The 27,638-nt window shown below is 41.8% G+C and overlaps 1 protein-coding gene and 1 pseudogene across 1 annotated transcript; both read right to left on the bottom strand.

The window, feature by feature from the left end:
- Positions 1-5,452: 5,452 nt before the first annotated feature.
- On the bottom strand, positions 5,453-6,571 carry LOC103273776 (C-C chemokine receptor type 2). Its single transcript, XM_008071217.1, has one exon. It carries the CDS (start codon positions 6,530-6,532, stop codon positions 5,453-5,455), a length of 1,080 nt encoding a protein of 359 aa, XP_008069408.1. The 5' UTR covers positions 6,533-6,571.
- Positions 6,572-9,555: 2,984 nt separating this feature from the next.
- The window catches only part of LOC103273792, a 61,350-nt pseudogene continuing 43,267 nt past the window's right edge, over positions 9,556-27,638 (bottom strand).

Below are 27,638 nucleotides of genomic sequence, written 5' to 3'. Positions count from 1 at the left end.
GGTCCTCACTTCCCCTGATTTAGGATAAAGTACCTTTGTGATGTTATGTGCCCCCTCCCTTTTCCTTCCCCTGGCAGTGTCCCATGAATGCCAAGTCCTTCCTTGTGCTTTTATGATTAATGTTCAGGCCCCACTTATGAGTGAGGACATGTGGTATTTGGTTCTTTGTTTCTGTGATAGATCAGACTTAGCATAATTCTTAAGGGTCCTGTGATTTTTGAAATAATAAATGAGCACTGGCTTCAACTTAAAGTCACCAGCAGCATTAGCGCCTAACAAGAGAGTCAGTCTGTCCTTTGAAGCTCTGAAGCCAGGCATTGACATCTCCTCTCTAGCTATGAATGTCCTGGATGGAATCTTCTTCCGACAGAAGGCTGTTGTGTCTACAATGAAAATCTGTTGTGGCCAGGCGTGTAATCCCAGGACTTTGGGAGGCCGAGGCGAGAGGATTGCCTGAGCTCAGGGGTACGAGACCAGTCTGGGCAACTTGGTGAGACCTCACCTCTACAATAAATAAATAAATAAATAAATAAGAAAATCTATTGTTTAGTGTAGCCACCTTCATCTTCTGGATAACTTGCTGCAGCTTCTCCACCAGCACTTGCTGCTTCACCTTGCACTTCTATGTTATGGAGACAGTGTCTTTCCTTAAACCTCATGAGCCAATCTCTCCTAGCTGCGGACTTTTCTTCTGCAGCTTCCTCATCTCTCTCAGTCTCCATAGAATTGGAGAGATTTAGGACCTTGCTCTGGATTAGACTTTGGCTTGAGGAAATGTTGTGGCTGGTTTGATCTTCTATCCAGACCCCTAAAACTTTCTCCCTCTCAGCAATAAGGCTGTTTCACTTTCTTCTCATTCGCGTATTCCCTGGAGTAGAACTTTTCATTTCCTTCAAGAACTTTTTCTTTGCATTCACAACTTGGCTAACTGGTGCAAGTCACTTAGCTTTTGGCCTGTCTCAGTCTTGACATGCCTTCCTCACTAAGCTTAATCATTTCTAGCTCTTGATTTAAAGTGAGAGATGTGGGAGTTTTCACTTGAACACTTAGAGGCCATTGCAGAGTTATTAACTGGCCTAATTTCAGTATTGTTGTGTCTCAGAGAATATGGAGGCTGGAAGAGAGGGAGAGAGATGGGGAATGGCTGGTTGATGGAGCGGTTAGAACACACACATTCCTATTAAGTTTGCCATCTTCTATGGGTGCTGTTTATGGTGCCCCAAAACAATGACAATAGTAACAATAAGGATCACTGATCGCAGATTACCATAACAGATACAACAATAATGATAAACGTTGAAATAGTATGAGAATGGTCAAAATGTGACTGAGACATAAAGTGAGCACATGTTGTTGGAAAAATGATGCTGTTAGACTTGCTTGACACAGGGTTGTCCCAAACTTTCAATTTGTAAATACTGCAATGTCTGTGAAGCACAATAAAGCAAGAGTTGCCTATATTTTTCCTTTTCCCTTATCCTCCTCCCCTCTTCTCAATGCTAGCCCATGCATGGAAGAGGGGAATACAGGAGGTCTTCCTGAGGCAGACCACTAGCCATGGGCTGTGGGGGGCAGAGCAGAGGGGGCATAGGGATAGAATGCACACCCTCCTATAGACAAGGCCCTTCAGAATCCAGTCGACCCTAAGGTCCAGTTGAAACAGTGATTGGAGAGAAATACAATTGTTTTATATTGTGAGCTGATGCCATTAGGATGTTTCATAGGGGGAAGAACCAATAAGATGTTGTTCCATGCCCTCACCATTGCTTGCTGGGCTGTTGGGCCAGCAGAGCTTCTCAAGGGACTGGTGCGAGAGACCACTCCCAGCATAATCCTTGGCTTGCATCTCACTGTGCCCCAGGATGGGGACTCCATTGCTATAGGCCTTGCATTATAGGCCTCTTGCAGACACACAGGCACATGCACACTTTCTCAAAGTTACACATGTAGTGCCAACATGGCAGTGTCTGAAGAAATTTCCAGCCTCTGCCACTCCCATGCCTAGGACAAGTCTCCTCCCCTCAATTTGTGAGTTACTTTCTAGAGGTCAGCTCACCAGCACAGACTCCTCTTCTCTCATGGTGTGTTTCACCTGGGTGGCCCTTCATGGTTTTCCCTGCTGGCTAATCTCACCAGAGGCCATTTCAATTTATCAGGGAAGTTTCTGTAATGAGCAAAAGCAAAAGAGGAAGAATAAGGTCTGAATGTCGTACTCTGCAGAGGCTGCAGAGCCTCTCTGCACAATGCTCAAGCCTCCCCAGCTGCTGCGGACATCACAGATCATGGGTAGTAGAGTGAGGTGGGCTATGGCAAGTCCCCTCCTCCACCAAAAAAACTTCAGACACTCCTCCCTTGGAATGATGACATTTCCTTACCTTACACTGGCTTAACTCAAACAGCCCACTCACTTATCCCCAGAATAAAGGAGACTTGAAGATTCTACTTCTAGAAAGGGAGATGGCTGGCAACTTTTACATGGTAGTTTCTTTGGCGACAACAAAATCTTGCTATAGCTATTGTTACTGTGATGCAGGACTATCATTGAATTAGTCTCTCTGTCCTCTGGGCTCTCAGAAATTTTCACAGCTACCTCTATTCCGGCACTCTGCACAACGTGTTACAATTATGCAGACACCATCCTCCCCAACTCCTCCCCTCAGCAGACCCTGAACTTGGATGTCTAAAGGGCACAGGCATTAACGTCCATCTTTGTGTTTCCAGCCAAGTCTGGCATATGGTATTATAGATCCTCAGGCATCCTTGCCATATTGGATTTCATGATGAAAAACAAATGGCTCTTCTCCAAATTTTATTGATGAAGTCACTGGATATCATGTGTGTTAATCAGCTTTTGTGCCATTTAACAAACAACCCTCAAAGCTCAGTGGCTAATCACAATAAGCACGGGCTTCTTGCCCTGTTACATGTGGCTGTGGCCCTGGCTCTGCTTCTGGCACCTTCTTTTTCACTAGGGTTTGTGGACTGAAGGGCATAAACAGAAATGGGCTTTCCTGCTGAGCCAGCAGTGGATGGGGCAGGGCGGGTGACCTGTAGGGCATGCTGCAAGTCCCACTGCAAGGGCAGGTGTGTGAAATTGCACAGGGGAAGAAGTGAAAAGTTGCGGATAAAGCAGAATTCACCACACCACAGTGTGACCAAACAGATGGTTATCTTTTATTTTTTTTTAAATCAACATAGTTAGAGCATTGGTTTATCTTACAAATCATAGTTTTTAAAAACAGGATTTACATCGCATCATCATCAAAATAAAATTTTATGCATTCATTAGGATAATACAAATATCTGAAGGTGAAGCGTCCCCTCCGTCCCCACTTCTTTTTGAGACCTTTCTTAGCCATGTGGCCAGAAAGTAGAATCATAGCAACAACCAGGTCCAAAGTTGCCTGTTCCAGAAGCTCAGTGTTTCTTGCTTGCATCAGATCAGAGACACACTGGGTAACGTGTAAGAACATTCTTAACTTGGCTCAACTAAGAAGAAAGTCTCTGATTACTTAAGTAAGCCTCTTCAACTTCCTTTCTTTACAAGCAGGGTTTAGAAGCTTTTACTAGAAGCCAACTTGATTTAGGAGTTCCCACTAGCTACACAGGGGGCAATCTGAGCATCAGCAAGGGCATTGCAGAGCACCGAAGCCCTCAAATATGATGAAATCCATGACTTCATAATGATACCAAGAAAAAAAAAGACTTTTAGCAGCAAGCCCGAGAAAATGAAGACTCAGCTGAGATGACAGCTGTGGAGTGTGTCCTGTGATCCAAATGACAATATTATTTACACCCTGTATCACCATAGGCCAACAAGCTACAGACCACGAACCTTTGACTCCGAGCCAAGCGGCAAATGTTTGGGTCAACTGAGCAGTCTCCCAAACATACTGCGTGCTCCAAACTGTAAAGCTCAAAGCCAGAATTGTCTATGATTTACAGAGTATTTTCAGGCTTGGCATAATAGCAACCCTTAATACTTTACCACATTTGCAAGTTGCAGTTTTCAGCTTAAATTTTATTCTTACCATTAAAAAAAAAGTCTGAGCTCTATAACCTGTATCCAAAAATGAGTAGCTGGAAGGTAGTTAGGAAAATACTGTTTTCTAACCCGTCTGGAGTGTTCTTTATTGAGACCTTCCTGCCTGGTAATTTAGGCACCGAGATTTATAGGCCAGATGTGCTGTTTCTAAAGAAGGGATCTGACACTTCTGTCTTCAGACTCTTCTCTGCTCTGAGAACTTGCTTCAGGGGCCCCACCAGTTGATTTTCCTTTTCTGTGACCATCAGGGGATTCTTGTGTAGATTTCTTCACATTCTCCCCAGGTCTCTCTCCTGGACCTCCACACACTGGTTTTTGGAGTAGGGTCATTGTATAGCCAAGAGCTACGTGACGGAGGCTGCAGGGAAACAGACTGGGGCAAGAGGGGCAGGAAGGCAGGGGAAGCAACAATGAAACAAAACAGCTTAGATCCAGACAGGAGGCTTTAAGGGTTTTTATGCACTACCCATGTCCCCCAGCCTCTCCTCTTAGTTGATTCTGAAGACATTACTACAGTGGTTCCACACATGCCCTGTTCTCCACTCCAGGTGGAGAGACTTACTGTTCTCCACCTCCTTCACATAATCACTATCTCCAAACTTCTCCTTTCCCTGGAAAGACCAAACAAGGGCTTTTATACAATTTTTTTTAGCTCATCACAGATGATGCATATTTTATAAGCAAATTGTTATATAGGGAGATGTGGCCTAAGAAGCATGTGAACGACAGGGCATGAAATTTCATAGGTTTCTGAAGTAGAATGCGTAGTTATCACAGATAAACTGTAATAAAGCAAAAATAAGCCATGCACGTAGGCAGAAGAGGATCATCAGATTCAACCAAAGCTCCCAGAAGGTTACTACCGTTTGCAAACCCTCCATGTCGTGGAGAAGCCTTCAAAGTTAAATACCATGAGTGACAGGGCTAAGGACCAGTAACACCTCCAGGCTGAGTGAGTGAGCCTTTTGCTCACCTTTGTCTTCATCCCGGCTCAGCCATGCTCTCGTCTCCCTCCTTCACCTCTTGGCCCTTACCCTGCTCTCTCTCACTCCCATCTGGAGCCCGTTCATTCCTTTCCCTGCCTCCAGCTGGTCCTTGATTTCAAGAGATTGACAGGATCACAAGCTGAGTGAAGAAATGACGATGACTGGAAAAGCAGCATTAGCACAATGCAGTGAGGCATTTTCCAGGAACTAAAATGAGCTTTCTGTAGAGTTGAAGTGTCTACTCGCAGTTGTTCTGGAATATTTCCTGAGCACAAGGAGTCACCTCAGTCAATCTTGGTAATACAATCCTGAGATTGCTGGTACCTGCTTTACAGGTCTGTAATGTCTAACAAACCCTTGAGGCTTGTCATTATATACAGATTATCCTCCTATATAAACAGCAATCAAACTGCCACTCATTTTACAAACCAGCCGAGACTTCCTGCTCCCCAGTGGAAGGAGTTGTTGAAGTCACTCGATCTGCTGTCTCCCCATAGAAAATTGGACATTGTTTGCAGAGGTGTTTGGCGATGTGTCTTCGGAAGAACACCCAGAGATACCTCCTGAACTTCTCTCCAACGAAGGCGTAGATGACAGGGTTGATGCAGCAGTGTGTCATCCCAAGAGTCTCCGTCACCTGCATGGCGTGTTCCATTTGACTGGTGCTTTCACAGTTGCTCAGGTCAAAGAATATCTGGAAAGTGCTCAGGAGAAGGATAATGTTGTATGGAGTCCAGAAGAGAAAGTAAACCATCATGATGGTGAAGATAAGTCTCACAGCCCTGTGCTTCCTCTTCTCGTTCCGACACCGAAGCAGGGTTTTCAGGATTCCTGAGTAGCAGATGGACATGACAAGCAGTGGCAGAAACAGGCCCAAGATGTTCCTCATTATTGTATGGAAATTCTTCCATCCTTGTGGAAAATAAGGGCCACAGATGTAAACAGAGCCTTCTTCTTTCTGTTTATTAAAGATGATTCCTGGGAGAGAGGCCAACACAGCCACTACCCAGGTGACCCCACTTGTCACCACTCCAAAGGCGACTGTCCTGGCTTTTAAAGCAAACACGGCATGGACGATAGCCAGGTATCTGTCGATTGTCAGGAGGATGATGAAGAAGATTCCACCAAAATAGCCAATGTGATACAGCCCTGCGAATAACGTACACATGGCATTCCCGAAGACCCACTCATGTGCAACATGGTGAGCCCACAGGGGGAGAGTGAGAAGGAAAAGCAGGTCAGAGATGGCCAGATTGAGCAGGTAGATGTCAGTCAAGCTCTTCAGCTTTTTGCAGTTGATCAAGATGAGGACGACCAGCATGTTGCCCACAAAGCCAATGATGAACACCAGCGAGTAGAGCAGGGGCAGGAGCTGGACGCCGATATTCTTCACCTCAGTTTTATCACAGGGTGCGCCGTACTCATAGTCATAACTCGTGGTGGTTTCTTCCCTGCTCCCGTTGATGTTTTTTGCAAATTGTGAGTGAGGTGTGGACAGCATGCTGTGGATGAAGTGGGGAAACGTGCCCCTGTTTAACCCACTTTCCTCTGTTCTGTAAATAGAGAACAACGTGATGACCACACCACAGAAACACCACAGTTCCTGATCTTCGAAATAGCTTTGCTCACTTCAGCAACCTCCCAGTCTTTGGTCTCTCCTTCTCAAAGCATGTGTGCCAGTTCATGACTTCCCTTTCATTCCTAGCAGCAGACACCAGTGATCTACCCAACAGCCATTTCCCAGCACTCTTTGTCTTCCCCAGCAAGCCCTAATCTCCCGATAAGGCTAAAACATGCTAGATGCTTGCTATCTCCAGTTCCTTTGCAGGTGGTGCACAGGCCTGTGACTCATACCTGGACAATAATGTGGAAGGGGAGTCTGCTGAGGACTTTTGGGAAAGCTCTTCTTCCCTGAGGAGAGAGACACAGAGAGCCTTCTGCCTGCTTCTTCTGCTTTCAGTGTGTCATGTAAGGACTTGGTGCGTGGTACGTGAATGAAAGAGAACCAGAGAGAAGCCAAGCAGAATCCCGACATCACTGAGTCTCAAACCCAGCCATGGACTGCTCATCTTCTGCCTTCTTGTTATTTGAGAAAAATAAATCCCTGTTTTTAAGCCATTATGAACTGCATTTTCTGTTACCTGTAGACAAAAGCATTCTGCCTGACAGCCCTCTTAACTTGAAGATTCCATTATCATACCAAAACTTCTCTTGCCAATTTTGTAACAACAACCAATTTTCAATACCCTGGTTTTGTTCTAATTTCATTGTCATTGAGCATTTGATCCTTATGCTAACTTTCTCCATTTAAAATCCTTTCTGGCTCCCAGGAGATAGCCCCTGTCTGACCACTGCTTATTAATGTTCTTCATTGGCATCTCCTTCCCCTGCCCACACTTTAAGAGTCCTCAGGCACTCTACTTGGCTCTCTTTTTTGCCCCTTTATCCTTTCTCCAAAGTTCTAATCTCAGGGTTCTAACTGCCCTGTGTGGAAATACTTCCCAGAGTTCCATCTTCAAGTTCCACCTTTCTCTTAAACTTCAGAATTGAATTTTCCATTGCCTACTGCACACCTTCCATGCATTTATTCACTTAACCAGGTATCATGTAGGTTCCTCAAATTCAACCTACCCCAAATTGGGTACCCCTGAACCATGCTCCATTCTGTGGATTCCTTATCTTGGTTACTGTCATTTGCTCCATCACCTAAGATATTTGGCATTATCCTGTGTCCCTTTCTCTTCAGAAAACTAGGAGCCAAATTTTGGAGCCAAACAGACCTGAATTCGAATCCTGCCTACAGCTTATAGGCTGTGTAATTTAGGGCTGATTATTCCTTCGTGCATCAGTTTCTTGGCATAGGAAATATTGACTACACTGAGCTGCTGTGAAGGCTGATGAAGATAAGGACTTAGCACAGCATTTGGTACAGAGAAATGCTCTGTGTTATTATGACGATGGTGTCACATGAGTTCTACTTCCTACGTGCCTCTCAGATTCATCCCCTCTGCACCTCTCCCAGCTGCTACACTCTTGCATCTTATTCTCCTCACTTCCTGCTTTGTTGTGCTTTTCCTTTGCTCCTGGCTTGTCCCGAGTCATGTTCCTAATCTCAGTGGTCTTCTTTCAAATTGAAACTGATCCACGCACTTGTCAGCTTAAAACCTCCAGTAGCCCCATGACTTTCATGTGGTGGGACCTCAAAGATAACATCCAGACTGCTCAGCATGTCTTTTCTAAGCTCACTTCATCTCAGCCTCACCTCCAAGCAATCCCAAATCTCACGCTGCAGCCATAGCCGCATTCTCTCCATTTCCCCCAAACTCACTATTCCCTTCACACTTCAGTGGTTTTGCATCTCCTTGTCTCTCTGCCTAAAATGGTCAGTGAGCTTTAGTACCACCTGCTCAAATTTCCCTTCCCTGTGAAGCCTAATCTGCATCCTCTGTCAAATCATTCTTCTCTCATAACACTTTGTGCATCTCCATAAGTGCTTATCACATTATCTTCTATGCACTGCATGCTCCTCGAGCCCAAGGACTGGGTATGTTTCTATTTCCAGTTCTTATGATAGTATCTGGTTAAAGGAGACACCAATAAATGTTTACTAAATAAGTACATTCAATTCTATAATAATACGATGTATAAGACCTAACATCATTAGAGACTGATGCCCAAGAATTTGGTTTTATTTGTGGTAGTGACTGTGAATTTGTTTTCATACATCTGTATAACTTATCCTTCCATTTCTCTTGTGATTGGCCCATTGCACAGGTCTTGCCTTTCCTCTCACTGAGCCAGACTCTTGAAATCTGCAGAAACTAAACAAGATCCCTGATCAAGTTTGGAAAAAACAATGCCTCTGCCTAAAGCATGACAACTGTGGTCATTAGTTGAATGTTCCAGGCACTATGTTGAACTCTGTACACATGTTACCTAATTTAATTTTCAGAACTAGCTGGCATCTGGCTTCTACTGCAGTGAACAATCAACAGGGTGCCTGAAATGTGCTGGTCTGTGGTCATTTCAAGTGTCAGGACATATCATCCAGAACTGCTAGAAAACTGCCTCTCAGAAAAATTAATTCCTCACTTCTGCCTCTGTGGGCCTCCTGAGTTGAGGCAGGAGGCACATTTTGGTTCAGGACTTGGATGGTCCTATATAGACTAGAAAAGGGAAATTTTTCAAGGTAGAAATTTCTAGCCCTTTAAAGTCCTTGAGTGCTTGGAGGGACAGAGTGAGCCCCTGGGTGCATGGAAGGGTAACTGGGCAGAGCGTTGTCCTTATGTTACGTGCTGCCCACCCTCCCCTATCCCTGCTGCACCGTGCACTTCCTCACTGTCGTCAGGGTCTGTCTAACATCTCCTGGTGCACACACCACCCTCCACTGCTTCCTCCCATCTGGATCGTTCCCCCCAAGTGCACAGGTTTTGCAGTCCCTCAGGGAGTACCCATCCCTGCATTTCCAGCTTTGAGATGCTTTGAACCTATGAATCATAAAGTAATGAAAAAAGCACTCACAACTCACCTGTGGATGGCTTCTTCCAGCTGCACTGGTGTGGCACGCTTCTCAGCAACAGAACCAAACAGATCTAAAGGTAGAAACTTTGTGTACAGAAGTAGGAAATAAAGTTTCCTGCAGGAAGGGAAGGCGGAGATACAAGGGCAAGTAATGGTAAAGATTTGAAAAAAAAACCCAGAAACGTATAGTTCTTCTTTTCCAGCCAGGAACGTTGTACGCTGGCTTGAGGTCTCTAAAGTAGGATTAATTTTGAAATCTTGCTTATGCAACCTTGAGTGTGAGTCAGGCAAACTCTGAACATCTGCTCCTGTTTCTAACGACTCTGGGCTTCTTTATCTTTTGTATCTGGAACTCTTCTATTCTCTGCTCTTCTACCAGCGATCATTTGCATGATATGAGTACAAGATAACTTTTTGTTTTCCAGAGGATAAATGCTAACAGGTGTTGGTGACCATGGAGGATACACCATCGTGGATTTAGAATCTAGTTGGAAATGTTGTTTAGATAAAACGTGTTTTTTTTTTTTTGAGTTGGAGTCTCACTGTATCGCCCAGACTGGAGTGCAGTGGCACGTTCCTGCCCACCTCAGCCTCGACCTGCTGGGCTCTGGTGATCCTTCTGCCTCAGCCGTCCAAGTAGCTGGAACTGCAGGTGTGCGTTACCATACCCGGCTGATTTTTGATTTATTGTAGAGATGAGGTCTTGCCAAGTTGCCTGGGCGGGTCTCGAACCCGCAGACTCAGGCAATCCACTCACCTCAGCCTCCCAAAGCGTGGGATTACGGGCTGAGCCACTGAGCCCGGCTGATAAAGCGTGTTTTAATGCTTCAGAAAACATTTTAATTGACACATAATAATAATTGTACATATTTATGGGATGTTTCATTACATGTATGCATTGTGTAATGATCAAATCAGGGTAATTAGCATATCAATCGCCTCAAACATTTAACATTACTTTGTGGTGAGAACATTGAAAGTACTCTTTTGTAGCTATTTTGATATATACAATTCATTATTAACTATGGTTACCCTGCTGCACAATGGAGCACAGAATTTACTCCACCTATTTCACTGTAACTGTGTACCCGTTACCACCCTCGTCCCATCCTCCCCTACCCACTTACCTCCCCAGTCTCTGGTAACCACCGTTTTAATCTCTGTTTCTATTATAGCAGTTTTTGTGGTTCTTGTTGTTCATTCCACATATTAGAACATGCTGGTATTTGTCTTTCTGCGTCTAAATTATTTCACACAACATAATGTCCTCCAGGTTCATCCACGTGGTTGCAAATGATAGAATCTTAAACTTTTTTTTTTTGAGTTGGAGTCTCACTCGGTCGCCCAGACTGGAGTGCAGTGGTCGCTCCCGGCCCCCGCAGCCTCGCCTGCTGGGCTCCAGCGATCCTTCCGCATTAGTCTTCCGAGTAGCCAGAATTACAGGCACGCGCTACCACGCCCAGCTGATTTTTTGATTTACTGTAGAGATGAGGTCTCGCTGCCCAGGCGGGTCTCGAACCTGCGGGCTCAGGCAATTCACTCACCTCAGCCTCCCAAAGGCGCAGGATTATAGGCTGAGCCACCGAGCCCGGCTGGATCTTAAACTTTTTAATGAAAAAGAAATGCTAAATGATCTCGTGTCAAGGATATCCTTAGCAAGAAAAGCCTCAGTTATTATAGGTCCCCCTCCTTGGAGTTAAGGGTTATAAAAGGAAAACACAAATTCTGCAATGGAGGCCCCATACTTAGAAACGTGCCTAAGGTCCTGCAGAGAACATAGGGTCATCTGAGTTGGCCTCCGGCACTTTCTGAATTCCAGTAGAACTTGGGGTCTGGATCTCATGCAGTGGCCTGGGACTTTTCTAAGCTACCATTTATCCAATTACAAAATATAATGAATAGGCTCTGAGGTCTGCAAGAGTACAGGGATCCAGAACAGCCAGCACAGTGTCTGGCATGTGGCAGACACTCCACAGGTCAAAACAGCATCACCCAAGCCCTGTGCAGAGGTGGAGGACAAAGGACTCAGCCATTCTAGAACTAACGACAATCATCAAATGCTCAGTGCTGTCCGGGTGTCCTTTCTGGATTACAGTAAATTGTAACCATGTGTCCTGCATAAGACCTGACTTTTGTGCTAAGAACGAAAAGGCTCAGTTTTTCCCTAGAAGACAGCTCCTTGCCTATTCAGGAATGTGGAAAGTTCCCCAATTGTCCCCTAATGTATCTCTGGGCAGGGTTTGCAGAGTCTCTGAGATTTCAATAACAAGACAGGTCAGCCCTGCCCAAGTGACACTGAGTCTGCTGCCACTTCTGGAATCTCCTGACCTGGCATCTTGCCACCAGTTCCTTTGATTCAGTCGGGGAAAGGGAAGGTCAAGACCCAGGAATTTTGCTGTTGTTTATTAGGACCCCTTGATGTTGCTGTCTTGCACCTGAGATCATTGACTCTGGCCCTGTCATTTCATAAACAAAGAGAAGCTCAGAGGTAGATATTTATAGAGCCGGGATTCAAATCTTTGGCTCCTCCTACCACAGGGAATAGAGGGCACACTCAGCTGAGATTTTGAAGAGACTGGATAGGATGAGAGTATTTTCAGAGAGGTGAGCAGGGTTAAGAGAGGCGCCCAGAGACCAGCAACAGTGGGAGCTGTCACCCTGGGCTTTGTAGGAGACCAGAATTTGCTCCCCCAAATATGCCTCTTTTGCATAAGAATCTTTGAACAGAAGGCAATTAAGACGCAGCAGATGCAGGAAAGCTCTCTACATTTCCTATATATTTGTCCAAAAGCAGGACATAGATTTTACAAATACAAAAACTATCCCCTACCCCCTTCCACCAGGAAGAACAAAGGTTTACCACTGAAAACAACTTTAAATCTTTATCAATCTGGAGATGGTACCAGGGGAATCTACAACAGCAAGTTTGACCAACTAGCCATTATCTGCCATTTATTTGCCTTCCCATAAATTGTTGCCCCTAGAAACCCAAAGTTCCTTTCTTTTGTCTTGTTACTTCTCTAAGAATTTACTGTTCTTTGTTGAAGATGCTATTTAAGATGGAAATCACCTCTTTGAGTATTACTCATTCTCTGGATACCATCTATGTATATATGAAATATGCATATTAATAGACTTCTTTTTCTTTCTTTTGTTAATTTCTTTCGTTACAGGGGTCTACTCTAACTAAGAGCTTATGAGTGTTGAAGAAATGATTTTGCCTTCCCTAGAGCTTAAAAGGTCAAAAGAATAAGCAATATTGCTTGAGCCTTATTGAGAGCTGGAGTTGAGAGCTACAGGTTGAAGGATGCAGCCATGGCCAGAATTTCAGCAAAGCAATAGGACAGAAGGGGTAGAAAGTACTCTCACCTTCTACTTCCACTCTGATCCCCTGCCAGTGACTCCCAGTGGCTGAGCGTAATGGGGAGAGGGAGCAGTGGGGTGTCTGGGAAATGTAGCCCCTAGAAATCAGCTTCCTGGGGCTCAGAGCAGATCTGGAGAAGAATGGCAAACAACCACACAACTGTCAAGTCAGTCAGGTTTTTTTCTTGCTGCTTTCTTCTCATCTGGTCCAAGTAGACTTGAGAGAAAGTACGTCACCAACCACCTCTGGTGTGTCTGCTGACCAGCAGGATTACACAGAAGGCAGGGCTGTGGTAACCTCAAGGTGACCAGGGACAGAGATGAGGAGATGCTCAATTCTTCTGCGAGCCAATGAAATGAAAATGGCTCATGTTCCCCAAATGTCAAAAGAAGAGCCAGACTGCAGGCCATGAAAAGTCAAAGAGCTTGATTATCCTCACTCTGAAGGTCAGCAGCTGAATTGGGAGTTAGATCACTGAAATTGAAAGCTTTTTCAGTTAAGTTTTTTCTCAGAATCTCTCTGCTACTCCACGGAGGGCAAGACTCAACCAAGTGAAAATGTGGGAGAGAGCATTGCTAGAGAGAACTGCTAGTGGGGCAAGAAGACAGAACATGTTTGTCGACAGCATGAAGGTACTTTGATAATGCCCCTTGTAATTCTTTACTCATCTGCAATGAATTTGTTCAGTTGGTACCTTTAGAAGACAAAGAAATTCTTGCCTCTTGTTAACACAGATGACTTTGTTTCACTGTGGTTTCTATGGTTTGCATGCTTCCTGTGACCTACTAAAATAGATTAGTGAGTTCTAGGATTTTACATCTTCGGTTTTGGCTACACATGATCTGGACTAATATGATACCAACAGAAAAAGTAGTTATTATGGTCCTATTTGTTCTGGATGCATGTCTTCATAATAAAAGTAATGCAAATTATTTCCACTGTTTTTATTTCACATAACAAAGAAACCGCACAGGGCATAGAGTCACAGCAAGAAAGTATAGCAATGGCAATTCTTCTTAAAAATGAAGTGTCAGGTAGCAGAAGTCACACATAAATTTCTCCCCCACTTTCTAAGTTCGCTATCATCTCTAGATGAACCAAGAACAGACAGTAATGTGTTACTGAAAATAGAAAGAAAAGGTCAACAAAATGGTAATTTAAGTCTTTATTAACATACGCTATACAGGTAATTAATTAGATGTTTTTATACTTTCAAGTCACATAAACTTTGGGGTGAGGGACAAGGTGAAGTCAGAATCTTTGATATATTTACTTTCTAAAAAGCTCTCTCAAGTGACTTGAACCCTGTAATAGGAAAACAATCATGTGCTCTTTTCTAGCCGAGATGTATGGATGCCTCAGAAGTAGGCTGCTCTCGGGAGGATTGACTGGGGATAGGCCAGGGCAGCATACTTAGAAGGCATTTACTGATGCCCCCCAGACTTGGCAACAGCTGGTTGGTAGCTGGTTTTTGGGAATATGAAGTTGGGATTCATATTAACCAACAGCCCTTCCCCAACCCAAGGCTTGGTGAGTAGAAGAAGCAAGAATGTCAATGCTTGCAGAATAAAGTTTCATGCATATCATTGTGGCTTCTGAGGTGTCTGTCCCAGGGAGGGGTACAATACTATAGCAAACATCAAGAAACCCAGACTGTGTTCTTTGTAGGTACAGATGGCATGAGAGGAAACCCACAGAATTGGATGTGACAGAGATTCTGATTGGTGGACGTGACTGGACTCACTCTGGATAGGCACTGGGTGATATAATAAGATAGACCCTGGTCAACCATGACTGGCTGGGAACGTGCCCAACTGATGTTGGCTTTGCAGGAACCATAAACACTTGGTGGTGGGAAAGAACAAGTGTGGGGAAGACAACTCAGGCATATATATTTCTATTTAAAAAGTATTTGATTGGTCTCAGTGGCTCAGCCTGAAACCCAGCACTTTAGGAGGCAGAGGCGAGTGAATTGCCTGAGTCTGCGGGTTTGAGACCAACCTGTACAACTTGGCGAGATCTTGTCTTTACAATAAATAAAAAATTAGCTGGGCATGATAGTGAGTACCTGTAGTTCCAGCTACTTGGAAGCCTGAGGTGGAAGGATCACCAGAGCCCAGCAAATCGACGCTGGAGTGGCCATGAGCATGCGTGCCACTGCACTCCAGCCTGGGCGATGGAGTGAGACTCCAACTCAAAAAAAAAAAAATGCAATGAATACTGAAAGCAAAAGTTGACTCTAAAAGATTAACAAAGTTGACAAACCTTTAGCTATGCTAAGACAAAATTGAGAGAGAAATATGACACAAATAACTAAAATCAGTAAGGGTAAGAATATCACTATTTACTTTACAGAAAAAAGATTATAAGAGAATATTATAAACAATTGTGCACCAATAAATAAGATAACCTAGATGAAATGAACACATTCCTAAAAATACATAAGTTGCTAAGAGTTAATTCAAGGAGAAATAGAAAATCTGAAAAGATCTATGAAAAACAAAGAGTTTGAATTAGTAATCAAAACAAAAAAAAGGTTCAGAACCAGATGGCTTCACTGGTAAGATCTATGAAACATTTAAAGAAAAATTAATGTTAATGTTTCTCAAACTCTTCTCAAAAATGGAAGAAGAGGAAACATTTTCTTATTCATTCTATGAACTAGCATTACCATTACAGCAAAACCAGACAATGATAGCACAAAGAAACTATAGACCAATATCCCTTATGAATATAGATGTAAAAACCCTCAACAAATACTAGCAAACTGAATCCAACAGCACATTAAAATAATAATACACTATAACAGAATAAGATTCATCCAAAGAGGGCCAAAGTGGTTCAACATTAAAAAAGAAGAAAATCAACCTTGTTGGGAGCCAGCCATGGAGGCCCACTGAGCGTTAGGGATCAGGAAGTGCCGTTGACCCCAAGACCACTAGGATGCATTCGGGAGCTATTTGACCCCACTTCCTCCCCCTTTCTACTTAGCACTAGCCAGATTAAGCTCCTGTGAGCTCAAACCATAAAAACTCTGAGACCAGGACAAGCACAAACTAACTTTAGAAGCTCATTGCTCCCATTCTTCTGCAAACTGCAGTTTTGGCTTTCACACAACTTATAATTCAAACTCGTGTCACATCTAAGAGCCTTAGTATTGGTCACAGGCTTCTGGGTCATGATCTTAGGATTTATTGAAGGTGTAAATTGTAGAATACAGTTTTAGAAGACAGCCATTTTGTTGAAAGAATGCGGCTGGGTTACTTGCAGGTAGCCCACTGTGAACTTTGGACTGGGCCACATTCCAAACATTCTGGGATGGGCCACTTCCATTTGTAAAGTAAATACTTAAGCTTCTATAGAATTGTTTAACTTGGCATAAATCAATCAGTTTAGGATGAAAAAAGTTTATAGAATATGTCAGTCACAGATTAGGGTATCCTTTGTTATGGGATTTTAAGATTATCATATGAAAAGGGTTTAAAGGCAATCATTGATTAAGTTTTCATGGATTAAGGTTTCTGGAGGGTGGGGACGCCCCTCCCACATCTGACTTTGTGTGTAAAAGACCCATTGTAATTCCCAATAACACACATCGCTTCTGCACTAGACCGGAGTCCAGTCTCTTTCTTTCTCTCTCTCTCTCTCTCTCTCTTCTTCCCCCCCAATCGCTGACGCCAGTCTCCACCTTTGGGGTACCCTGAACCCAGCTGGAGCTGGTCTCCGGCACAACCTAACATACTATAACAGTGAAATGGCAAAAGACTAACATAACTAATTCAATTTTAGACTGGGGAGGCTCTGGCCTCTGATTATGCTTGCATGTAGGCTAGGATAATTTTGAAACACTGAAAAGATAATATAGGAACAACAAGTATATGGCTATCAAGACTAAATTTGGGGAAAAGAGGAGTATGTACACTAACTATATTTTGTTACAGATTTAAAGGAATATTGTGACCAAAGACACAACCAATCCCTGCATGTAGTTTTTTCTCACTCCCTTTTATCTTTCAAAGTCCTTCAATCTGCCTGAGGGATTTGAGATGGTCTTTGAAACATTAGTCGTCCATCATCTCCTCAGGTTGGCTCTTGAATAAGCCCTTTTTCCTTACACCAATTCAATTCTTGTTTCTTGAGTTTGGCTTTTGAGCAACAAGTAGTTGAACCTGAATTTGGTTACAATATCCATTAACGGAATGAAGGAAAACAATACTCCACATGATTATCGCAATTGATACAGAAAAACATTTGACAAATTAAATACTTTTCATGACAAAAACACTCCAAAACATAGGAACCTACTCAACACGATAAAGGGCATTTGTAAAAACAAAACAAAAAAACCCAAAACCCCCACAGCTAATATCAAACTCAATGGTAAAAGACTGAAAGATTTCTCTCTAAGATCAAGAACAAGACAAGGACGCCCATTTTCACTACTGGTATTCAAATCCTACTTGAAGTTCTAGCAAGAGCAACTAGGCAAAAAAAAAAAAAAAAAAAAGGAAATAGGAGATAAAAAACATCCAAATGGTACAAAAAGAAATAAACTATTTCTATTCACAGATGACATTATTCTATATACAGAAAATCCCAAACAATCCACAAAAAACTATTACAGTTAATTAAAAAATTCAGCAAAGTTTCAGGGTACGAAATCAACACAAGGGATCAGTTGCAGTACACTGGCAATGAACATCCAACAAGGAAATTAAGAAAACAATTCAATTTACAATATTATCAAAAATAATGAAATATTTAGGAATAAATTTAACCAAAGATATGAAATGCTTGTGCCCGAAAACTACAAAATACTGCAGAAAGAAATTAAAGAAGACCTAAATAAATGGAAAGACAGCTCACAGTCATGGATTAGAAGATTTACAATTGTTGAGATGGCAATGATACTTCAAGCTACCTACAGTTTCAATGCCATCTCTATCCAAATTTCAATGGCCTTGTTGTAAAAATAGAAAAACCGTCCTCAAATTCCTCTGAAATTGCAAGGGATCCCTAATATCCAAAACAATCCTTTTTCCCCCCAGAGTGTTTATGAAGCCGTAGTTGGCATTGAGGACCTCCTCAGTGGTACCCAGCCCATGCAGCTCGCCATGGCGGGCACCCAGCACGCCGTGTGGAACACAGACTCGCCCACCTTCCAGTCGGGCATGTCCTTCATGATGATGGCCTCCTCCAAATTCTCTCCGAGCATCTGCAGGATCCTCTGGTCCTTCTCTGCCTAGAATAGCGGCATCAGCAAGATGCGGGCCTCCAGGTCTTCGATCTGTAGGCGCCTGCGTTCGTGATTCCACTTCATCATGCTCCAATACCCGAAGAGCGGGGTCCTGATGCCGAGGGCCAACATGCTGTAACCTGGTAGTTCTCGATGGGGCAGGTTTCGCTTGTGGTGGATGGGGCCATAGCCGCCCAGCTGGCAGGACCCAAAACAATCTTTAAAAAAAAAGTGTAGGGGTATTCATACTTTCTAATTTCAAAACTTACTATAAATCTACAGCAATCAAAACAGGGTGGTACTGGTGACATGTTGATCAATATAGACAATAGATCAGTTGAATAGAATTGAGAGTTTAAAAATATTCATACACTTATTGCCAATTGATTTCCAACAAAGGTGCCAAGACAATTATTAAATGAGGAGAATATAGTCTCTTCAACAAATGGTGCTAGCACAACTGGATATACACATGCAAAGGGGTGAAATTGGACCTCTTCCTCACATCACATACAAATATTAACTAAAAATGGATCAGTGATCTAAATAAAAGAGCCAAAACTATACAAATCTTAGAAGAAAATATAGAGATAAGTCTTCATTACCTCTATTTGTCTATTAATTCTTAAATATGACACCAAAAGCATGAAAAACAAAAGGAAAACATTGATAAATATACCTCATCAAAATTAGAAACTTTTTTATATCAAAGGCCATTATCAATTAAATGAAAAGAAAACCTATAGACTGAGAAAAAATATTTGTAAATCATGTATCTAGTATACTATCCATAATATATAAAGAATGTCTGTATCTCAACAACAAAGACTAACAATCTAATTTTAAAATGGGCAAAGCACTCAAAGAGAAATTTCTCCAAAGAAGATATATAAATAACCAATAGGTACATGAAAAAATACTAAACATCAATAGTCACTAAGGAAACACAGACAAAATGAGATACTGCTTTACATCTACTAGGTGTAAAGTGAGCTTTACCACAATGAGATATCACTTTACACCTACTAGGACAGCTATAATAAAGAATAGAAAATAACAACTATTGATGAATATATGGAGAAACTGGAACTCTTACATTGCCATTGAGAATGTAAAATGGTTCAGCAGATTTAGAAAAAAACTTTGATGGTTACCCCCCAATGCTGAACAGAATTATCATATGCTCCTGCAATTCCTGTCTTAGATATATGTCCAAAATAATTGAAAACAAGTAATCAAATACTTGTACATGAATATTCACAGCTACATTATTTCTAGTAGTTGAAAGGTGGAAACAACTCAAATGTCCATCAACAGAAGAATGGGTAAACAAATTGTGGTCTATGTACAATCATTTATAAAAAGAAATGAAATACTGATACATGCTATGATGTGGATGAATCTCAAAAACATTATGATAAATAAAAGGAACCAAACATAAAAGTTCACATATTGTGACTCCATTTTTATGGAGTCCAGAATATATCCAGAATATGTAAATCCATAGAGACAGAAAGCAGATTGGTGTTTTCTAGGAGGTAGGAGAGGAAAGAATGGAGAATAACTGCTTAATGGGTACAGGGTTTTATTTCAGAGTGACATTTTGGAATTTTTAAAAATTTTTTACTTTTTTATTTCAGAAAATGTTTTGGAAGTAGTGATGGTGGTTGTACAACACTGTGAATTGCACTGAATTGTTCACTTTATGTTATGTGAATTTCACTTCAATAAAAATAATGCATTTATTATATAGAAAAATCAGACTCACACTAAATCACTTCACGGATGCAAGATGGCAATGGAACAGGAAGGAGTGAGTCTCAGCAAAAGCGAGTGTCCATAAAGACTCTCTGTGTGAGTGGGTGGGTGTGTGTTGGTGGGTGAGTGAAAGTCCGTCTGAAGGAGACTCAGGTTCATGCATCTGGGGCTCTCCTCTGGAGGTGACTGCACCCACCACCACCCTGAGATTGGAGCCCTTGGTACGCAGAATCTTCTACCGTTCTCAGGGATCTCTTGAGAAGAGGCAGTAGAGAACAGCTGCTCCTCACCACTTGGCACCTGGCCCCCACCATCACCTGTGGTAGCAGGCTGGACACTAGTAGCAGGAAACAGAACACAAAAGAAAGCAGGAGTTGCAATCTTAATATCAGAAAAAATATGCTTTAAGCTATCAACAATTTAAAAAGATACAGAAGGTCACTACATAATGATAAAAAGCTCAATCCATCAATAAGAAATATCCATCCTAAACATATGTACACCCAACATTGGAGTACCAACTTTTGTAAAGCAGCTTTTAGGTAAACTAAAAAAAGATATTGACTCTAACACTATCATAGCTGGGTACTTAAATATCTCACTAACAACCCTAGACAGATTATCAAGACAAAAAAATCAACAAGGAGATATGAAACCTTAACATGATGCTTGAGCAAATGGACTTAACAGATACCTACAGAACACTCCACCCAACAACCACAGAATATACATTTTACTCATCACCATATGGAACGTACTCTAAGATCAACCACATCCTTGGCCATAAATCAAGCATAAACAAATTTCATTAGATTGAAATACTACTATGCACCTTCTCAGACCACAGTGGAAAAAAATAAATATCAACACCAACAAAGTTTTCCCAAAACTCACAAAGCCATGGACACTAAACAGCATGATGCTGAACAACTCCTGGGTCAACACTAAAATCAAAGCAGAAATGAAAAGATTCCTGGAAACAAATGAAAACATGAAACATCTCACCAAAATCTCTGGGATGCCATGAAAACAGTACTAAGAGGCAAACTCATATCTCTATGAACACACATGAAGAAAATGGAAAGATCACAAGTCAACAGCCTAAGGGAGAGGGAAAAGCAACATCACCAAAACCCTACCTTCAGCAGAAGAATCCAGATCAAAATAAAAGCCCAAATACGGGACACAGCAGACAAAAAATATAATACAAAAAAAAAAAAAAAATCAGTGCAACAGAAAGCAGGTTATTTGAAGGAATAAACAAGACTGGTGGACCCCTAGCTAGACTGACCAAGAAAAAGAGAGAAAAAGCCCAAATAAACACAATCAGAAATGCAAAAGATCAAGTCACAACTGACCCCGAAGAAATACAAATAATTATCAGAGACTACTATGCACACTTGTATGGAAACAAACTCAAAAACCTAAATGAAATGGAGGACTTTCTGACATCACACAACCTCTCCAGGTTGAAACAAGAAGAAATCGAGACCCTAAATAGACCAATAACAACCCAGGAAATCAACTATGTCATAAGAAACTACCTAAAAAAAAAAAAAAAAAAAAGCCCTGGACCAGATGACTTTCCAGCAGAATTCTACAAAACATACAAGGAGGAGCGGATACCAATCCTACTGATAGTATTCCAAGCAGTCGAGAAAGATAGAACTCTCCCCAAATTGTTTTATGAAGCTAACATCACATTGATATCCAAACTGGGTAAAGATCCACCAAAGAAAGAGAACTACAGGCCAATATCCTTGATGAACATAGATGCTAACATTCTCAACAAGATTCTAGCAAACCAGATCCAACAACACATCTCAAAAATTATCCAACATGACCAAGTAGGCTTAATCCCCCCTGGGATTCAAGGCTGGTTTATCGTCCGCAAGACTATAAATTTAATTTAATACATGAGCAGATGTAAAACCGCATGATTATGTCATTAGACATGAAAAAAGCTTTTGATAAAACCCAGCATCCCTTCTTGATAAAAACCCTTGAACATCTAGGCATAGATGAAACATATCTCAAAATAGTAAGAGCCATCTACAAGAAATCCACAGCCAACATACTGCTAAATAGACAGAAATTGTCCCCTGAAGACTGGGACAAGGATGCCTACTCTTACCCCTCCTCTTCAACATAGTATTGGAAGTCCTAGCTAGAGCAATCAGACAAGAGAAGAAAAGCAAGGATATTCAAATAGGAAAAGAGGAAGTTAGGTTATCCCTCTTTGCAGACAACATGATTCTATTCCTTGAAAACCCAAGAGAATCTGTCAAAAGCCTCCTTGCACTAATCAAGGACTTTGGCAAAGTATCAGGGTATAAAATAAATGTGCAAAAGACAGTTGTATTCCTATTCTCCAACAACAAACAAACAGAAACTCAAATAAAACGCACAATCCCATTCATAATAGCTACAAAAACTGAAATACCTTGGCATCTTCCTGACCAGAGAAGTGAAAGACCTTTACAACGAAAACTATAAAACACTGCTCAAAGAAATCAAAGATGACACAAACAAATGGAAAAATGTCCCATGCTCATGGATTGGAAGAATCAACATTGTTAAGATGTCCATCCTATCCTAGGCAATCTACCTATTTAATGCAATGTCCATTAGATTACCAGCAGCATTCTTCTCAGACCTGGAAATGACAGTACAGGAATTCCTATGGAAATATAAATGACCACAAATAGCCTAAACAATCCTTAGCAAAAAAACCCCAAAACAAAAACAAATAAAAAAAATAATAATAAAGTGGGAGATATCATACTCCCAGACTTTTACTTTATTATAATACTACAATAATCAAAACATCCTGGTATTGGTACAAGAACCGACATATAGACCAATGGAATCTCTATAGGATAGAGATTCTATAAGCAAAACCTCAATTTCTCAACCAACTCATCTTCCACAAAGCCTCTACCATCAACCAGTGGGGAGAAGAAAACCTATTCTGTAAATGGTGCTCAGAAGACTGACTGACCACATGCAGAAGATTAAAACAAGACCTCCACCTATCACCATACACAAAAATAAACTCTAAATGGATCAAAAACCTAAACATAAAATTTCAAACTATAAGAACTTTAGAAAATGCAGGAGACACCCTTATGGAAATTGGAACTGGCAACTAATTCCCAATCAAAACCCCAAGTGCCCATGCCATAAGAGATAAGATAGACATGTGGAACCTCATCAAACTGACAAGCTTCTGCAAAGCCAAAGAAGCCATCAAGAGAGCAGGAAGACAGCCCACAGACTGGGAAAAAATATTTGGCAACTGTATGTCTGACAAAGCCCTAATATAGGATCTACAAGGAACTCAAACATGCTGAAAAGAGAAAAACAAACAGTCCTGTTACAAAGTGGGCAAAAGATAAGAGTACACACTTCTCAAAAGAAGACATACCAGCAGCCAAGAGATACATGAAAAGTTGCTCAGCCTCACTAGTCATCAAAGAAATGCAAATTAAAACCACACTGAGATACCACCTAACTCCAGCCAGGATGGTCATCATTAATAACTCAAAAAACAACAGATACTGGAGAGGATGCGGGGAAAAGGGAGCACTTCTATACTGTTGGTGGGAGTGTAAACTAGTACAAGTTCTGTGGAAAACAGTTTGGCGATTCCTAAAAGATTTAAAAATCGACTTTCTATGCAACCCCATGATCCCCCTACTGAGAATATGCCTGGAGGAACTCAAATCACTCTGTTAAAAAGATACCTGTACATGCATGTTTATTGCAGCATTATTCACAATACAAAAACATGGAACCAACCGTGCTGCCCATCCAAAGAGGACTGAATAGAAAATGTGCTACATATACACAATGGAATATTAAGCAGACATAAAGAAGGACAAAATTATGAACTTTGCAGAAACTTGGATGGACTTAGAGTGTATAATACTGAGTGACCTATCACTGAAAGAAAGAACCGAGTACCACATGTTCTCACTCAGAAGCAGACCTTGAACAATTATCATAATACTATCAGAAAGGGATTGACAGTAGTGGAAAACTGCCAGGGGAGAGGGGCACACCTCTTCAACAAGGGTACCTGCATAATGAACATTTGTATACCTAACCCTAAATTGTACCCTGCATCTTTAAAATAAAAAATTTTAAAAAGAAAAAAAGAAAAATCAAACATTATAGAAAATAAAACGGAAGAAAACAAAATCATTCATAATTTCATGACCCCCAAATAACACCTATTAGCATTTTGAGTTACTTCTATCTTCTCCATTTCCCCCCAATTTATAGATTTGTTTTCATTGTTAGTACTGTCTATGTGGCATCATAGGCTTATCATATATATACTTTTGTATATTTTTGTTTTTCTGCTAAGTGAGTCAAAATTTTTGCCAGTTGCAAATTATTTATAAACATAATTTTAATGGCTGCATATTGAACAAATGATAAAATGGTTCATGGAGGGATTTATTTATTCAACAAATAAGTACTCAAGATCAATACTATTTTATATCCATGGCCTGGTCTAGACAGGACAATGTATATAAAAAGGTGAATAGAACATACCTTGTCTTGGCCCTCAAGTAACGTTTGTGTTCCAATGTAGGAGAGAGATGTTTACCAAAAAAAAACATATATAGGCTGGGCTTGGTGGCTCAGCCTGTAATCCCAGTACTTTGGGAGGCCAAGGCAAGTGGATTGCCTGAGTCCGCAGGTTCGAGACCAGCCCGGGCAACTTGGCGAGACCTTGTCTCTAAAATAAATACAAAAAATTAGTCGGGCATGATAGGGTGCCTGTAGTTCTGGCTACTTGGAAGGTTGAGGTGGAAGGATCACCAGAGCCCAGCTGGTCCATGCTGGGGTGGTGGTGAGTGTGCCACAACCCTCCAGTCTGGGTGACAGAGTGAGACTCCAACACAAAAAAAACAAAAAACAAAAACAAAAAAGCCCAACCACATATAAATAAATAACTATAAATTTTAATAAGTATATAGACAAAAAAGATAGGACCCTTATGAAATCTAATTCATACTGTGGAGTCAGAGTAGACTTATTTGAAAAACTAATATTTTAAGTGGGGCTCTAAAATATGAAGGACAAATAGTTGACTAGACAAAAAGATTTAATGATATTAGTGATGATGATGATGGTGACAATGGCAGATGTTTATAGATGCTGTAGGTACCGTTCTAGTGCTTTATATTTAGAGGACACATTTAATTCCTATACAACTTTATAAGCTCAACACTTTTTTTTTTTTTTTTTGAGTTGAAGTCTCACTCAGTCGCCCAGACTGGAGTGCGGTGGCCGCTCCTGGTCACTGCATCCTCGACCTGCTGGGCTCCGGTGATCCTTCCGCCTCAGCCTTCCAAGTAGCTGGAACTTCAGGCTCGCGCTACCATGCCTGACTTATTGTAGAGATGAGGACTCACCAAATTGCCCAGGTGGATCTTGAACCCGCAGGCTCAGGCAATCCACTCACCTCAGCCTCCCTAAGTGCGGGGATTACAAACTGAGCCATGGAGTCCGCCTGAGCTCAGCACTATTATACTAAACTTTCAAAAGAGAAATTGAGCTTTAAGAGATTACGTAACTCTCCCTAAATCAACTCAGTGCTGAGACCCAAGCCTAGCAGTCTGGCTCTATACCTCTGCTCTTTTTTGATTTTCATTTTAAAGATGTGGGGTACAATTCAGGATTAGGTATCCAAGTGGACATCGTACACATAAAGTTTCTCTGCTCTTAATTACTGCATGAAGAATTCCAGGCAGAAAGAACAGTACACGTGAAGGCCAGGAAGTAGAAAAGAGCTAGTAAAAAAAATACCGGAGAAGCGGCAAGATGGTGATGGGGCAACCTGGTCTCTGAAGCCCTCTGCAAAGGAGATCTGCAGTGGGTCTCTGACTTTTGCCCTGGGGGGCTGGGGACCCCAACATCGCAACCTGCTCTTCATACAGAGCTCGGACGTTGCCACCGCTGGGACATCGCAAGGACTGGAAAGTTACTGCGGTGCAAACAGTGCCGCTGCCGCTGCTGCCACAGCCCCTCCTCCCGCCGCCGCTGCCATCGCCGCCGCTGCCGCGGCCTCCGTGATGGGTAGCATATCACACCACCTGGCCCGAGGCGATCCACATCAAACCCCTTCAGGGAAGATCTGCTGGGATCGCTGCCACCTCTCCTGAGTCCGAGACTGTCCTGCCCGCCTGACGTAAGGCTCCTGTTGCCTGCTCAGAGACAGGCAGCCATCTTGTTCCTGTCCAGCCCCACCCCCTCTGGGGCGAGCAGCTGAGATAGCACCACCTGCTGGCGATTCAAGGTAAAAACACCGAAATGGGAGAAACAAGCTTGATAAAGACATAGACCAGAGTGCTGAACGAGGGTAATCTAAACTGTCCTTCACAGCAGACCAGGGGCAACTGACCCTAACTGCAAACTAACTTACCAGCTTGAAAAGAAAACTAGAAATCAGGCCTGAAAGGACATTGGACTTAAACGAAATGTCTCAGAGTGTGCTTCATTGATTCTATTAGTTAATGACTTAATTCTATTCCTACTGTATTGTTCCCTTTTTTCTTTTTTCCTTTTCCTTTTCTTCTCTTTTCTTCTCTCTGTAAACCATATCTTTGTATAGAGGAACAGCACACTAACAAGGTGGTTGGTTAGCTTGTATGTTAGCATCACTATATGTTTTATTTTTATTTTTAATTTTTTTGTATGAGAGTTGGTTCGTCTGTAGCTGTGGTCTATTGTTTTTATCTGTTTCAGTATAGGCCTCTCGCTCTATTTGTTGGCACACTCGTTTGTTTCTCCCCTTACTCCTCTATCTCTCCACTCCTCTCTTGAACCCACTATCTGCTCCATTCTCTTCCCTCTGCTAATCACATTTTATTTCAGGGAGTAAACCTACAGCCCCACTGCATGGACAGATTCCAGGGCAGTGGGAAGTGGGTTCCACATTATCCACACACCTGTCAGCGAATACCAGGACCTGCAGACAGATTTTGAATCACAGCTCTCCCCTTAAGTAAATCTCAAAACTGCAAAAAGGACCACCTCCAACCTACAGTGCAACTTCAGAATTGAACAAAGTAAGAGGACATACATAAAGAATAGAAGATTGAACAAACAGAAGTAAAACCAATCCCTTTACCCCTGAATAACAGAATTAAAGAAGACGGTGACATGGAGGGAAGGAAAAAGTAGGGAGGGGGAAAAACCGCACAAATGAAGAAAAACCAAAGGAAGAATATAGGTCTTACACAGACCCCTGGGAAATCAGACACTGAGAAAACAGATTCTGGAACACAAACAATGAAGAGTCCCCAGAATGACTGGTTACATGCAACAAACCCAGACATCAAGACATTAATGGAGAGAATTAAAAAAAATTGAGGAGAGACAAGAGGAAAATAGGAAGGAACTGATGTCAGAAATGACAGCAGTAAAGAATACTGTGATGAAAATGAATAACAGACTAATAAGCATGGAAAGCAGAATCAGCCAAGCAGAAGAAAGAATCTCAGAGCTCGAAGACCAAAACACAGAACTAACCCAAACTGTCAAAAGCATAGAAAAGAAGCTCAAAAAGACAGAACAAAACCTGCAAGAGATGAATGATCACTTCAAGAGACCAAACCTAAGAGTAATTGGGCTTCCTGAGGCAGAAAGAGAAACAGAAGCCACACTGGAACAAACATTTCATGAAATCATTCAAGAAAACTTCCCTCATCA

The sequence above is a fragment of the Carlito syrichta genome, unplaced genomic scaffold (assembly GCF_000164805.1).
Source record: "Carlito syrichta isolate Samal-C Ts95f unplaced genomic scaffold, Tarsius_syrichta-2.0.1 Scaffold314220, whole genome shotgun sequence".
Classification (NCBI taxonomy): domain Eukaryota; kingdom Metazoa; phylum Chordata; class Mammalia; order Primates; family Tarsiidae; genus Carlito; species Carlito syrichta.
This window is presented reverse-complemented; position numbering and strand designations above follow the sequence as displayed.

Coding starts and splice junctions, on each gene's coding strand:
- LOC103273776 (XM_008071217.1), bottom strand. CDS start 6,532: ATGCTGTCCACACCTCACTCACAATTTGCAAAAAACATCAACGGGAGC.